The following is a 16,240-nucleotide window of genomic DNA, read 5'->3' on the forward strand; positions in this document are numbered from 1 at the left end:
CTGCTGCTGCCGTCCCGGCTGGGCGGGCGGCTGAGGGCGGGAGGCGGCCCCTCGTCGGCGGCCGTGCGGGGAGGAAGCGGCGGGCAGCTGCAGCCGACATGGAGGAGCGGTCCCCTCCCGGCGGGGGCCCGACGTCCCCCCCGCGGGGCTGAGCCAGCGGCCCGCCCGCCCCGCGCCTCGGGAGGGCTGCGGGGGAGCGGGGCCGGCGGCGGGCGGCGGCAGCCCCGGCCCGGCTCGGCCCAGGCGAGGGGACTATGCGGGGCAGCCCCGGCGCGCAGTGTGCGGAGCCCGGCGAGCGGCCGATCGCCGCGGCGCTGCCCGGCCGCCCCTACGCGGCGGGGACCGGAGGAGACTAGAGGCGACTCTGCGAGGAGCCCGGTGGCTTCGGCAACCCCAGAGACCCAAGTCCGGCGCGGGCTCTTGAGGAGGAATTGACAACATGGCTTCCCCACCGCACCAGCAGCTGCTGCATCACCACAGCACCGAGGTGAGCTGCGACTCCAGCGGGGACAGCAACAGCGTGACGGTGAAAATCAACCCCAAGCAGCACCAGGGCTGCACCTCTTCCAAGCACTGCAAGTACAGCATCTCCTCCAGCTGCAGCTCGGGGGAGTCGGGGGGCGCCCGCCGAGCCGGCGGAGCGGGCGGCACTGGCTCCGGCCTCCGCCGGCAGAAGAAGCTGCCGCAGCTCTTCGAGAGGGCCTCTTCCAAGTGGTGGAACCCCAAGTTCGACTCCAACAACCTGGAGGAGGCTTGCATGGAGAGATGCTTCCCGCAGACGCAGCGCAGGTTTCGCTATGCCCTCTTCTACATTGGCGTGGCCTGTCTGCTCTGGGGCATCTACTTCGGCATACACATGAGAGAGAAACAGATTGTTTTCATGGTGCCGGCTCTGTGCTTCCTCCTGGTATGTGTAGCTTTTTTTGTGTTCACTTTCACTAAGACTTATGCCCGCCATTACGTATGGACTTCGCTGATACTCACCCTCCTGGTGTTTGCTCTGACCCTCGCTCCGCAGTTCCAGGCTCTGAAGCCTGTCTCAGGAAGTGGTGACATGTCCAACCGGACTCTCCCGGCAGATCCCACGGACACTTGTCTTTCTCAAGTGGGCAGTTTTTCTATGTGTATTGAAGTGCTCTTGTTGCTTTACACAGTGATGCACTTACCCCTGTATTTAAGCTTGTTCCTGGGACTGTCGTACTCGGTCCTCTTCGAGACCTTTGGTTATCACTTCCGTGATGAGAACTGTTTCTCACCTCTGGGAGCTGGTGCGGTTTACTGGGAGCTGTTGAGTAAAGCCTTCCTGCACATCTGCATCCACGCCATCGGTATTCATTTATTTATCATGTCCGAAGTCAGATCAAGAAGCACATTCCTGAAAGTGGGGCAATCCATCATGCATGGAAAAGACTTGGAAGTGGAAAAAGCCCTGAAAGAGAGGATGATTCATTCTGTTATGCCAAGAATAATAGCCGATGACTTAATGAAGCAGGGGGATGATGAAAGTGAAAACTCCATCAAACGTCATTCCACCTCAAGCCCCAAAAACAGGAAGAAGAAGCCCTCCATACAGAAAACCCCCATAATATTCCGTCCCTTTAAAATGCAGCAGATCGAGCAAGTGAGCATTTTGTTCGCGGATATCGTCGGCTTCACGAAAATGAGCGCCAACAAATCAGCCCACGCCCTGGTGGGACTCCTGAATGACCTCTTCGGACGCTTTGACCGTCTGTGTGAGGACACTAAATGTGAGAAGATCAGCACTTTGGGAGACTGTTACTACTGCGTGGCCGGCTGCCCTGAGCCCCGGGCAGACCATGCCTACTGCTGCATCGAGATGGGCTTGGGGATGATCAAAGCCATCGAGCAGTTCTGCCAGGAGAAGAAAGAAATGGTGAACATGAGAGTCGGTGTTCACACCGGAACAGTCCTGTGTGGCATCTTAGGCATGAGGAGGTTCAAGTTCGATGTGTGGTCCAACGATGTCAATTTGGCCAATCTGATGGAGCAGCTTGGGGTGGCTGGCAAGGTCCATATTTCGGAAGCTACTGCCAAATATTTGGATGATCGCTATGAAATGGAGGATGGCAAGGTGGTTGAGCGCGTCGGTCAGAGCGTGGTAGCCGACCAGTTAAAAGGTACGTGTTTTTATTTTGTGCTTGTTTTTCTTTTGCGAGGTAACAGAGTTGCCCCGGTGCCTGCTCTGTGCTTGCTGACCGTGTTTTACATTTAACTCAGTGTGCTGACGATCACAAACACCGGGGGAATTACAGGATAAAAGATGCCAGGGAGATAAGCGTGAGAGATCATCTGTGGTACTCAACGTAGGCTTTGAAACTCAGCGCTCCTTCTGAGAGTGTTGCTTTGCAGGGAGGAGAAGGTTCATGTGTTTGCTGTCTGCGAGAGGTTTTTGTTTTACTGTTGTGTGTCATCCTTTAATTCTGTAAGTAAACTTGTTAATTGACTTCATGTGCCATACAGAGAGCATATGTGTTTTGCAAAATTATGTATATCTGTGAAAAGGTTTTTTTTTGGCATCAGGAGAGTTGGGACTGAGAAGGCATTTGGGAAAAATGACAGCTGGATTCACAGAAAGAAATGAGCACTGTAGATTTGGCAGTTTGATATGGCAAGTTGTTGCAGTTTGGAGTTAGGCTGGAAAAAGTTACTCAGGTGGCTCAGTGAGCTGGCAGATGCTCTCATTTCTGCAGCTCAAGGGATCTGGGGATGAAATGGCAAATTTGCCTTTTGGAGAAGAAAATTAAGGATCCTTCCGTTCCCTTTGGTTAAAAGTCTGATTTTCATTTTTCTGCAATGTTCCTTTTGAAGGGAAACTTCTGGCTGCTTTCTAGCAGCACTTAGAGGCGCGTGCAGGAGGGTTGTACGAGCTGAGGGTTTAATTGGCTCTTTTGTCAAAGCTGTGTCTCTCCAGTGCCCTGCCTTTGTCTCACAGAGAGATTGTTGTGTGCAGTGCTCCCAGGCCAAGGTGGGGAGCAGATGGATCTAAATGGGAGTGGAATATGTAACGAACCCTGGCATGCCCTGTGAGTTTATTTGTTCTGCTTATAAAAATACCCATTTTGATGAAGTAACCTGGAAAACTGAGTGGAAGAACCCGAAGGAGTCATAAACTGGCATAGTGATGGAGGAAGGAGATATTTGTGGCAACAAACACAAAAGGAGGCCGGGATGGTGGTGGAAAGGTCAGTGAGTAAGGACGTGGGGACAGCACTGCAGAGCAGTGGTGGCAGTGGCAGCTGCTTGCCCCTGGCAGGTGCTTGTTTTGATGTGACACAAAAACTTATTTTTGGTGAGCGAGCTGTCTGCCTGCATAGGGCAGCGTGGCTGCAGCAGGAGCCTCCCAGGCAGCAGCGACATCAGCTGTGACATTGCTGCCTGGGGGCCACGGGGCTGAAGCAGATGTGTGTCCCTGGGCTTGGGCTTTCTGCTTGGCTCCTAAAATACCGATTCACTGAATTTCTTTGGGAAGTGTTGACACTGATGGATTTCAGTGGGAGTGTGCTTTCAAGAAAACAGCGTAAGATGTAACCTCGTTGTTACTCTAAGATGAATTTTGCTGTTCTAATGGAAATAGATTGAACAGGTTGTAGAGGAACAGCCCTGTGATACTTCCCCCTTCCATGTACCTTTACAGCCAAATGCAGTGTGAAGGCTGTGTTGTAGCTACAAATAAAATTCAATATTTTTGCTGCATTTATTACTGTCCTCAATATTAGTCCCAAACTGACATGAACTTAGCTGTGGAGACTGCTCCTAAATATTCTTATTTATTTGTTTGTATTTTCTAGGAGATCACAAGAGCACTGTGTAGAGCAATTATACCACATGCCAGCAGTGGGTTTTTCATGGTCTTTCTCAGACTTCTGTTCTGTCCTTGGTTGCCATTTATCACGAGAGGGCACAGGCTGCTCTGGCTCCTCAGTACAGAGGTTTGGATTTTGCAGCTCTGAATGCCTTTCACAGCTCCTGCTTCAGCCAGGGTACTACAGATGGACAAACTGACATGCAGTCTAGATAAGATGAGATTTGCTTTGTGAACTGACATTTAATGGTCTCTTCTTACCCTGAAGTGTAGCTACGAAAGCAGCTGGAGCATGTGGTAAGAATTACTTTAACAAGGAATATGGGTTGGGCTTTGCTTTTTCCCCATTTCACTTCTGTATTTTTTTTTTTTTTGGTAGAGCTGTAATCAGCTGCCATTTCTTACCAATGTCTTATGCAGTTATAGAAATCAGAGGCTGTGTGTGTTTCTAAGCCAAGCAGACCTTTGCCATGACTTTGCCCTTAGCCACAGGTTTGTAGCACACTTAACTCTGTTCCCTCCCTGCCCAGACCCTCAGGCGATGTGGTAGTTAGTGGGTGCTTCAGAGCTGCCCATTTTTCCTATTTCCTCAGAACTTTGTTCTGCAGCCAGATTACTCAGCTTATAGGTAAATGCCATCAGGGGAAAAAATACATCAAAGGCAATGATAAAAGCCATCAAACAGCAGTGCCAGGGGCTGGTGTGTAGGATCTGCTGCAGGGGAGGGTTTTGTTAGGGAGCAGCTCTGAGATTTAATAAGGAAAACTGAGATTTCACCTCTTAATTAATTGATCTCTGCCAAGCACCTGCTCAGTTCTGTGAATGGAGGTGCTGTTAGGAAGCTTTGCTTTACTGTTTTCCCTGAAAATCTGTTGATAGTAGCAATAGAGAAGAGGAAGTTTGTAGTGGTTGTTTAATTATCTCATACTCTGTACTCTCTTCAAGTATAAAAGTGCTGTACAGATAGCACACATAAGCTTTGTTTCCCTACCAGTACTTCAATTCTCAGCTTCCTTTCAACCTTTGATATCTTAATTATATCCTATTTTTGATGCTGTATGTCTAGTGTATTATCTCTTAATTGTCTGAGCTGCAGCAGCTGTAGCTATCTTTGAGGCTGAGTCAACAGGAGCAAGTAAACTCTTCAAAGAGCAGAAGTAGGAGGTGCTGAGCACACCATGTCCACGTTCTGCACACTTCAGGACTTGCACCTAACACTGCTTCTGGAGCAGCTCTTGGAACAAAAGCCCCTCTGTGGCTGGAGCGTGCCAGGCTGCTCCTTTGGCTGGCTTCACCCCCAAGGAATCCAGGTACAGCTCTCCAGGGTGTGGGGGAATCACTTGGGAAACTGCTTCAAAACCCTGCTCCCCATTCCCTTTGAAGCACTCAGCTTCATGTGCTCCAAGTTGTCCTAGTGCTGCTCTTCCTGGATTTGGAGATGAGGCAAGACTCAATTTCTTTCTGGAATCTTAGGATGGGAGTATCTTATCTTCCTCCTTTGCTTCCTTGGCTCCTTAGTGCAAGCAGGGAGGCCCTGGTGTGTTCCCTGCAGTTTCTGACTTTGGAATTAAATAGATGGTGTCTAGAAGAAATGAACAAGGAGAGCTTACCAGTGATGCCTTGCAAAAAAATTTGCCTATTTCTGACTGCTCTATGTTTTAAGATTCCTTAGATCCCTGTTTTCACAGTACCTGATCCCCTTGGATGTGAAGGGAGTGCAGGAGAGTTTTGCAGGGAAATTTTTGAGATCCACAGATAAACCCCAGCCATCAGTCCAATTATATCTTCCATAATAATTTTCCTGTAGGATTTGAGACAATCCACTTTTTCTGTTTTCTTGCAGAGCTTCCTAGCAAATAAATTTATTGAGGATTGTGAGATACTGAGAGTCACATAACACAGGTTAATGTGTCCCTTTTGAGCTCTGGAGGCAGAGATCTCTTGGGATAGAAAAACTTCTGCTTATGGAAATATTTTTGTTTTGCTCTGTTCTTCTTGGTTGTTTGCATTTCTCTTTCTTGTTGCTTGGGAGGTCACAATATTGCTATTTACCAGCCAGCAACTCTTCCAGAAATATCAGGGTCACTGGCATCTTGTTTTTTAAGTGCTCAAAATAAGTATGTTGGGGCAAGAATGCTTTCTCTGTGTTTATAGGGCATAGCACAGCAGAACCAAGATTTCATTTGGGGCCTCTCTGTGTGCACTGATACCCAAAATAATTCCCAAACTTTTTGCAGCCAGACATCTCCTTGTTAAGTTTGCCTCAAGGAGTGGCTTTATTGCTGTACTCCTGTTAGAAGCTCTTGATAATACAGCCACGCTTTTCTCTCTGATTTTATCCCTTATTTCATCATGGAGAAAGTGCTGAGGGATTGTTGTGCTCTGTGTCACCTGGCTGAGGCAGGGCTGGTGGCACAGGGAAGGGTGGCTTTCACAGCAATTACTGCAGGAGCACCCACCAGGTCACCTGTGGCCAGCAGTTCCTGATAAAGCTTTTCAAAGATCTCCTCTTGATGTGCTGCTTTCACTGTTCTCTGTGTTTCTTTTAATATTTACTAATAATTTTAAATGTTTCTTTAGTAATAAGTAAATTGGTTATAAAAATCACCATTTTGCTCAATGGTGAAACCTTTTAGTCCATGAATAAATAACCTGGCTCTTTTCAGGGTGGCAGCCTGTGAGCTTCTCCCATGGCACATGGGCTGCAGCTCTGCTTGGTGACTTGATATCCCACTGCTGCTTCATGTTTGGGTTGCAGGGAGCAGGACATGAGTGCTGCTGAAAGACAAAATCTTGGGTCAAGTTATGAAGAGAAGTCATTGAATTTTTCTTCCCTTCCTCCCCTCTGCAGCTGCTCAGGGAAGAGCACCCCTGACAAGCACTGGAGCCTGCCCTGACTCCCTGGCCTTTACCAGCACTGGGCACAGAGAGAACCTGTAGCTGTCATGTGCTTCTGGAAGTTCAGAGGTAGATGAAAGATCAGATGACAGTTTTCCTTGGCCTTTTGAGCCCAGCCTGCTCAGTGGTGAAACCTTTTAGTCCATGAATAACCTGGCTCTTTTCAGGGTGGCAGCCTGTGATCTTCTCCCTTGGCACATGGGCTGCAGCTCTGCTTGGTGACTTGATACTCCACTGCTGCTTCATGTTTGGGCTGCAGGGAACATGGCAGGGGTGTTCCTGAAAGACAAAAATCTTGGTCAGTTATGAAGAGAAATAATTGATTTTTTTTCCCTCCCCTCTGCAGCTGGTCAGGGGAGACCTTAAAACAAGCCCTGGAGTCTGCCCTGCCTGCCCTGACTCCCTGGCCTTTACCAGCACTCTGCACAGAGAGAACCTGTAGCTGTCTTGTGCTTCTGGAAGTTCAGAGGTAGATGAAAGATCAGATGAAAGTTTTCCTTGGCTTTTTGAGGCCAGCCTGCTGGGCACAGTGTAAATCTAGAAGGCTTGTGCTTGTGCCAGCAGGATGGCTCTGCAGAGAGCTCTGCAGATTCAGCTTTGCTCTGGGGCTAAGGGCAGCTTTAGTCCTTAACAAGTGAAGGTTTTGGAGTCAATGAGGGGGTTAGGGTGCTTGTCTTGTGTCTTGCCAGCTGCTGTGCAGGTCTTTTTGTTCAATTTCTGGTTTCATCATGTTCTATAAAAGTAAGTCTTTAGATACAGGCTTTTTATATTTATTGAGCTGGCTTGTGACACACTGATTCTGGATTTCATGTGTTCTGGTACTGATCTGATGATCAGGCCAAAGTAGACAGAACAAATGTCCATTTTTTTAAAAAGTGGTAATTAGGTAAGCATGTGTATATATTTCTGCTTTCCCACAAACAGAATTTTAAGTGCTGCTCATGATAGAAAATTGTAGTGACCAGTCAGTTTATCAGCTTTACATAATCTGACTATTAACTGTTGTTGAGGTGGTGAGGTTCATGATTTTATGTGTGACATAAGGTAGGGAACCTCATGTTGTGAGGTTCATGATTTTATGTGTGACAGTGAAAATAAAATATCATACACAGGTTGACTTCACTCCTGTATTTCAAAAATAGAAAGTATTCAGTGACAGATAAAGAATAATAATTAGAGGTAATTTGCACAAAGGCATATTGCCAGGGAGAAGCAAATTCTACATTGATTTAACATTTTGACATGATCTGTAATTTTACCATGTAAATAGTGACTGTAGTTGCTCAACCTGATTCTTGTCAAGTCTTCACTCTCTGAAGATGTCTTTCACAGCTATAAACAAAAGAAAGAACTCAGTAGGAAAACCTAGTGATTATTGAGCTTTCCAAGTATGACTTGATGAAATGACAGAACTTTTTCTCTAAGTAAGCCTGAGTTTGTGTGCAGGTACTGCCAGACCTGGACAGGAAGGTCACAATTTCTTCACATTTTGAGGAAGATTTTTTTGAGTTGCTCATAGTTTTATTTGTGCAAAACCAAGTAGAAAAAAATCTCTCCGTTAAAAATACTCACACTTCAGCTGCTTTTATTATTTAAGGGAAACTTGGATGTTGGCATTTGAGGCTTTGAGTTTTGATAAGTGGGACAGAGTGAAAAATAATTTATAAACATTGTTAGAACTTGTGTAAGGTTCTTCACTTTGAAGGGGATGGAGCCTAACCATACACTTTATTTAACAACACGGGCTCTGATTTCAATTTCTCATGTCCTGACACTAGTTAATCAATAAGTCAATGCAATACTGAGGGTCTGGTTGTCAGGTGTTGCAGCTCTGCCTGCTTAAAAACCCTTTAGCCCTGAACACTGTGGGGTGAAGGAACGGTTTGAACAGACCTTAAAACATTTACATCCTGCAGGAACTGAAGTGAGCATGGCCACAGTGGAGCTTCATGCCAGAAATCTCAGGTCCTGGGATACTGGAGGGACAGTGTGGCTTCTGCTGCATCCTTGATTATCTGCAGAGTCTTTGACCTGTATGTCTGCCTTTGGTTACCCCAAATCTGGGTGCATGGTGTACACAGGTACCCTACCAATTCAAATCTGAGTTTTCTTCTCCTGTTTACATCAGAAAATCTTGAGAGGTAGGGAACTGTTTAAATGCGAGAGATCACCGTTTTTTAAATAAAAGCCTTGACATGGTGCTTTTTGGGGAAAAAGATTGATGGAAAAGACAAAACAAAGTCAAAGACATATAATTTATATTCATCTTCTGTCGTGAGGAGGATGCATTATTTGAATGGGTTGTTTGAAACTCTTTTTGCAGTTATTTCACAATATGTACTCGTGCTAGTAGGCAAAGAATATAAGAATTTACATTCACCAGTTTTAAAGTACAATATCACTGGATTTCAATTTGCTGTAGATTGTCCTGGACTATTATTAAAATGAGGAAATTAGAATTATTTCTGACCATCTACAGTTGTGTGTAAGCTCTCTATCTTGATCCTGGATCACAAGCTCCCTCCATCCATCCTGGCTCTGTAAGGAGAGACAGCCATTCCTCTTTGCGTTACAGCTGACACTTGAAAATTCTCTGCTATTTTTAGATGATTCTCAATCTCATTTCTGTCCTTTGAAAAGAAAGGAAGAAAAATAAATTCCTAGCCTTTAAATTTTTAACTTCCAGTGGGAGTTGCTTTTGCAGAGAAGCCAGCTAGTCAATATAGTCTCATTAACACATTTTAACAGGTTCTGTTATATAAGTTTGCATTATTGTGATGGCTCTTTCATAGGTTTGGAGGGAATTGTTGGAACTCAATTTAAAGAGGAGCCATGCAGGGTTTGAAAGTGTAGCTGCTTGCTCCCAAGTAATAATTTGTGAAAATATAAAGTGGCAGTTGGAAGAGAAGCCTAAATTGGGGATGTACCATGGAATTACAGCTCGTTCTTTCCTCAGAGGTCGTGTTTGGGCACGGCTTCTGTCTTAGGCAGCAGCACAGATTTGGCTGGTGAGGTGGTTCTGGGAAGGCATTTCTCAGTATTGGACTACCCCAGAAATCTTTACTGCCCTTTCAAGCCAAATTGTTTCCACCAAATTAATATTCTCTTTCATTTGCCCCCCCAAATGTTTTAACCTTGAGCACTAAGCCTGCTTTGAGGGATTGGTATTTTTTCATGGTTCTGAAATTTCTTTGTGGAGGAACAACATGTTCTAGATATATTTCTTCAGCTAACATCCCTCAGGATCACAATCTCCTTCTCAACTGCTTGTAAATTTTTTGAGTTTGTATTTGCTACAGTAACTTACTGTGGGAATTCTTGGCAAACCATGTAAATAACGATTATATTGCAAGTCTTTATTTCACTGATAGCACTTAATGTTCCTCTTGTTGCACGTATAAAACTGTTGCCTTCAACTTGACTTGATAAATTTAGAAATCACGTTGCTGTCGTAAAATAGCATTACTTCTAAAATCTCCAAAATTGGCACAGTCCAGAAGAACTGGCTGAATAAAGTCCACAAGAGCTTGGTGATGGGATCTTTCCTTCTGCCTGCCTGCCTAATGTGTATGGGAACATGCAAACAAAGGAAAAGTAACATCTTGATCATCTGCTCATGAAAGAGCAGTTTGCTTCCTTTTGGTGGGTTTTTTTTCCCCTTCAGCTGAAGTTAACTCAAATCTGCATGGGCTGGAATTCCCAGAGAACCTGCTGGGTACATGATTCCATAAAGCACAGGTCCTGCCACTGCAATGGGGACAAAGGGGCTGGGCAGAAAAGACCTCAAAAGCATCCAAATCCAGCTGTCTCTGTTTGTAAAGGCTTAATTTCCTGCCAGTGTTACTGATTTTTAGGCCTTGATGGGAAGGCCTTCAAAACAGAGGGGGAAAAGTGGAAAGCAAAACTAGCTGATAAACAGTACCATTGATATTAACAATTATTTGTATGTTTGAAGGGGCAAAGTTGTTGTAGTTTGACTGTGTTTAACTGCTCAATAAGCTAAAAAAAAACACTAAAAACCCTCAGCAACACCCACATCATAAAAAAAGGTAAAGTCTATAATTTAAATAAAACATGCTATGAAACATTGACACAGACCACAGGAAATGTATGAAAACTTCTTCTGATGTTGGATGCTTAATTCTTGAAGTTTATTAGATAAATGAGGGTGTTTGAGTCAGAAATGGGATCTTTTCAGTGTTTAAATGTGCAGCTTTGCTGTTTGACTCAGATGCACATGCCTGAGAGATGGAGTAGAAGTTAATTTTTGTTTGTGCTGTTTTCAGATGACCTCCCTGGGAAGCTTTTTCGTAGGTGTTTCCAGTAGTTCTTGGAATCAAATCTTTGCTTCTTTAAGTGGTGTTTAGTGGCCATTTGAAGTGTGTCCTGTAGGTACTGAGTGTCTCTAACCTCTGACCGACTTGGACGGGCGAGCAGCTGATAAATCTCCTGGAATTGCTCAGGGCCTGACAGGAGTGGTGCTACAGGCAGGATGTCATGAGGAAATGTTCCTCTATAAGGGCATTATTTGCAAAGAGACCAGGTACAACATCAGCTCCAAATTTCCTTTGTTTAGACAGCATGATGCTTGGGAAAAGCTGTTCCAGCAGGTCTGAGCTCAGTTTGTGCTTAGAGAAGAAGTGGCCACAGGCTTCCAGGGCAGGGATGGGGACCCTGTGGTGTCACACACTGTGACTGTGCACCAGCAGATAACCAGGCTTTGGTCCAAGGCTTTTCCAGCTTTTCCCATCTATTTCCAGGTTTTAAAACTTGGCTTTTATTTGGAGTGGGTCCAGAGGAGGCCACTGAGTTGATTAGAGAGATGGAGCACCTCTCCTGTGAGGAAATGCTGAGGGAATGGGGAATGTTCATCCTGAGAAGAGAAGGCTTTGGGTGACCTGGTGGTTTTCCAGTACCTGAAGGGAGCTGACAAGAAACATGAAGAGAGATTATTTACAGGGGTCTGGAGGGACAGGACAAGGGGCAGTGGCTTCCTATTGCTGAAGGGCAGGGTTAGTTGGGATATTGGGAATTGGGAATTGTTCCCTGTGAGGGTGGGCAGGCCCTGGCACAGGGTGCCCAGAGCAGCTGTGGCTGCCCCTGCATCCCTGGCAGTGCCCAAGGCCAGGCTGGGCAGGGCTGGGAGCACCTGGGACAGTGGAAATTGTCCCTGCCCTTGGCAGGGGTAGCACTGGATGGTGTAAGGTCCTTCCAACCCAAACCATTCCATGATTTTGGGAAGTTGTTTGCATCTGTCTGACTCCCTGTTTGGGACTGACCTTGCTGGTAAGATCCATATTATGAAAGAGATTCTCTCTCATGCACATATAAGTTACTAATGAGACAATATGAGTAGTGTTTAATCTTTCACTTGCTGCTTGGCAATGTGGCATCATCTAGAAGCAGAGAGTGTTCTTAAAAGTACCATGTGAGGATGAGAAAATTTATTATAAGTTGTTTCATAATTCCAATAAACTGTTGAAGAGAAACATACACACCCCGTGCCTCACCCGAGGTTCTGGAATCCTTGATGATCAGCAACTGCATTTTTCTGCTGAGAATGTTAAAGTAACATATATGTCTTTGGTTATGAAACACTGGTGCTGCTGGAAATTTCTGTGGATACAGAAATGAACAAAAGGTCTGTTAGTCTTCACTGAAGTCATATTTTCTTACCTGTGTCAGATGCTTTAATTTGATATTTGATGATAATTTTCTGCAGATAAGTCCGAAAATCTTACATAAAGCTGTTGAGTTCATAGCACTGTGGAATGATTTGGGTTGGAAGGGATCTTGAAGATCATCTAGTTCTGCTTCCCTACCTTGGGTGGGGACACCTCCCACTGTCCCAGGCTGCTCCCAGCCCTGCCCAGCCTGGCCTTGGGCACTGCCAGGGATCCAGGGGCAGCCACAGCTGCTCTGGGCACCCTGTGCCAGGGCCTGCCCACCCTCACAGGGAACAATTCCCAATATCCCATCCATTCCTGCCCTCTGGCAGTGGGAGCCATTCCCCCTTCTCCTGTCACTCTCTCTTTCCCCATGTATATGTGTATATATAGCATTTCAGTAACTATGTGCACTCTTAGAATGTTTTTTTTTTTAATATGAAAATGATCTGAGTTGTTGCTGCAGTCTGTTATTTCTCCAGAATCAGATGCTTGGATCGTGTTTAGTCAGCTTGGAAAAAACGTGTTTAATTCTTGTAGCATGAATGGCTGTGTGTTCATGAACTGGGTGACACTAATTACTAAAATTTTGCTTGGCTCTATTTAGTAGGGAGCATCACAGAATTTACCTGTTGGCAGTGCAAGGTGGGTTCAGCACATCAAGAATGGCATTTTTAAGTGTGAAGGCAGAGGATCCTGACAGGAAGGTGCTGTTTCTGAGCCCTGGGATGATCCTTTTGCTCTGTTGCTTATCCCTGCTCAGAGATAGAGCCAGTTCGGCCATTGCTGTTTGCTGATCAGGAGTCAAGAATGATTTTGTGTCCATAATGGGGTACTGAAAGTGAATCAGAGCATAAGGGAGGCATTTTTATCAGGCACAGTGTTTTCTGTGTGTTCTAAAAAACGCGTGCGTGATGTGGCTATATTTAAAATGGAGTACATCTGTTATGCATTTCATTCTTTCCAAGATTTCAGGAGCTGACAAAGTTGGAATTTGTCTTAAAATTCAGATTAAAATTTTGTTTTTCCAAGTTAGGAGATTTGCCTGCTTGGCTTCCATCCTCACCAGTGTTTCTTTGAAGCAGTGTATTTGCAAAGCACTTAAAGAAATGGTATTAGTTATGTATTTTGGGATTTAGGTTGTGATGGGAGTTGTATGATCCTAATATCAGCCCCAGCCAAGTGTGCAGCCAAGAGAGTCATAAATCACTGTGAGTTGTGCTGCTGCTGTAATGGAGTGGGATTGTGCTGACGGGGCATTATTTGTGTGCCTCATTTGGAGCAAAGGATTTGTTAATTCTTGTGCTGCTTATTAGTGCAGCAGTGGGACCATGCCCCACCAGTGTTTGGGGCAGCTTTTGAAACACCAAATCCTCTGAATTCAAATGGCACTTGTTGAAGTTTACACTTCAATTGTGACACTTCAAAGAGGAGCTGGTTGGTTTTAAATTATTGAATGAAATAGGTTTAAAATAGCAGAATTATTGATTTGTGGAAATAATGTGATTGTTTGTGTTAAATGTCATCTTCGGGATGTTATGGTAACACAACAGCCTGGGTGAGGGAAATATATAACACAATTCAGGAACTGCATCTAATATACATTGAGCATGCCTATAGCCTGTCTAAATAAAACAGCTTTAAATGTAGCCTATGACTCACTGATATAAGTAAAGCAAAATGTTGCTCCAAAAGTCTTTGCTGCTGTATTTAGGTGATTCAGTATCAAATCAGAGAATCACAGAATGGTTTGGGTTGGAAGGGACCTTAAAGCTCATCCAGCTCCACCCCCTGCTATGGGCAGGGACACTTTCCACTGCACCAGGTTGGTCCAAGCCCCATCCTAGCCTGGTCTTGGACACTTCCAGGGATTCAGGGGCAGCCACAGCTTCTCTGGGCAACAAACACAAAGAGTTACTCTATAAACACAGATTTTTGGGGTCAGAAGAATGATGACCTGCTGTATTTATGTATTTTATTGCCCTTCCAATGCATGTATAAAATTACAGCCCTGCTGTAATGACTGTTGGAGGGCAATCTTATGGAGAATGAGGCAGTGACGTATAGCTGGTGTTAGATATCATTGAAAGGGTTAATTCTTGGTACTTTATTTGTAAACTGAGGCAAGGAGCAGCATTGACCTGATGATGCCTCTGCTGCTGCTTGGGCTCCCCAGGTGCTGAGGAGCCAGGGGGGCTGAGCCCCAGTGAGGTTTGTGCTCACAGAGTGACAGCAGAAAGACCCCAATAACCCACTCCACATGTGCTGAGGGGCTGTGTATGATCAAGGAAGGAAGGAAGGTGAGGCAGCCTGAATTCATGGCTGGGCCACAATCCAGTAAATGCAGCAAGGATCCCATCCCTGTGCTGGAGCTGCTCACGGCTCTGTTAGAACCCTGCAGGACAAAGAAATGCTTCTCATTTTCTGAGCTGCTTCTTTTCCTGGTCTGACTTTGCCCTGTCTCCTAAATTGAAGGAAATCATGCTTTACTTTCAAGGAAGTTTTGATTTATATACATTTGGTTATTTCCATATTAATATATATCTGAACCATGATAAATGGGGATGAAATTTTACTCTTTCCTTTGTCGGGGGATAAAAATCTCCCACATTGGCACAGTACAAGCGCTGGAAAGATTACCAGGTATTTGAATAACTGGTGTGGATTAAAGGAGTGTTATTTGTGCATGGATATTGCAGTAAAGGAGGGTGGGTCAGGTGCCTGATTTGAAAACTCTTTAGAATCTTTTTATTTTCCTGATGAATAAACTCACCTGTGGCTGTGGAGCCCATTCCTAAAACCCCCTTGTCCAGACATTTTGCTGAGTGTGTCATTTTTGGCCATGCCAGCTCAATAACCTGCCAGAGGAGATGAGTCCTCCATCCAGCTCCACTTCAAGCTCTTGTTGGGTGTCTCAGGCTGTTTTGTGATGTTCCTGCTTGCTCTTACAAACTTCTGGAAAACCCTGCTTCAAACTTCTGTAAAACCCTGCTGTTTCCTGTTCCATGAAGTGGAATTGTTGCCAGTGTGAGGAATTTAAATGTGACACCAGACACATCCTGAAGATCTGGTGTTGCTTGAGATTTCTACTGCACATTGTGCTGTGGGAATCCTGTAGCCAGCTTTAATCCCAAGCAGGTTTAAATCCCTGTGTTCACTTCTAAACTGTGCCTGTGGTCCATGAGACACTCCAAGTGCTGCTCTGTGCTGAGGCAGGGACATGAACTCATTTATTCATAAGAAACTGTGCTGATGTTTTGGTGACAGTGGTTCCCAAAATGCTGTGTTTGAAATTTGTCCAGAAATCCAGGTGCTTGTTACTGGAGCAGGGTTAAATGGACTAAATAGTGAATAGTGAGTAGCTAAAATTAGAATTACTGTTCCATGGGACACAGGGTGTCTCACTCTTTTTATTTTCTCATATCACAGTCTCAAATATTTTCAGCCTACTGCATTTTTATTCACATGTTGAGGGGGCAATAAAGGGGAGAATTGTACTTTGTGGCAGTAGAAATCCTTCATAAAATAATGGGAAGTCTTGAAACGTCAAATCTGCTTTTGGATATTAGAATGAAAAGAGATGGGGGACTGTGGGCATACCAGGCACTGTCATTCCAAAAATGGGATAAAGGATTGCAAGTTCAGCACAGCAGCATTTGAATTTTATTTTTTTTTTTGTAATTTGTTTGTTTATCTGTTTAAAAACAAAGCATTTAATGACTACTCTTTCTTTTGCACTGGCTCTAGAAGACAGAGGGGTTTTAAGTGACACTTTTTGGGAGGAAGGAAATGATTCTTTAATAGCCTAAAGTTTTCAAATGCTGCTTTGCATCTGGGGCAATTCCTGCTGTTT

General features: G+C 44.9%; 1 protein-coding gene across 2 annotated transcripts in view; it reads left to right on the forward strand.

The window, feature by feature from the left end:
- The first annotated feature begins 240 nt into the window (after positions 1–240).
- ADCY9 (adenylate cyclase 9) overlaps positions 241–16,240 on the forward strand; it is an 84,031-nt gene continuing 68,031 nt past the window's right edge. Inside the window, exon 1 of one of the 2 annotated variants that reach the window (XM_058815683.1) lies at positions 241–2,138. In XM_058815683.1, the coding sequence (XP_058671666.1) occupies positions 440–2,138 (1,699 nt within the window). In that variant the 5' untranslated portion in view covers positions 241–439. The remainder of the gene's footprint in view (positions 2,139–16,240) is intronic. The other variant, XM_058815682.1, reaches the window with a different exon arrangement.

Source organism: Ammospiza caudacuta, chromosome 17, assembly GCF_027887145.1.
Source record: "Ammospiza caudacuta isolate bAmmCau1 chromosome 17, bAmmCau1.pri, whole genome shotgun sequence".
Taxonomy (NCBI): domain Eukaryota; kingdom Metazoa; phylum Chordata; class Aves; order Passeriformes; family Passerellidae; genus Ammospiza; species Ammospiza caudacuta.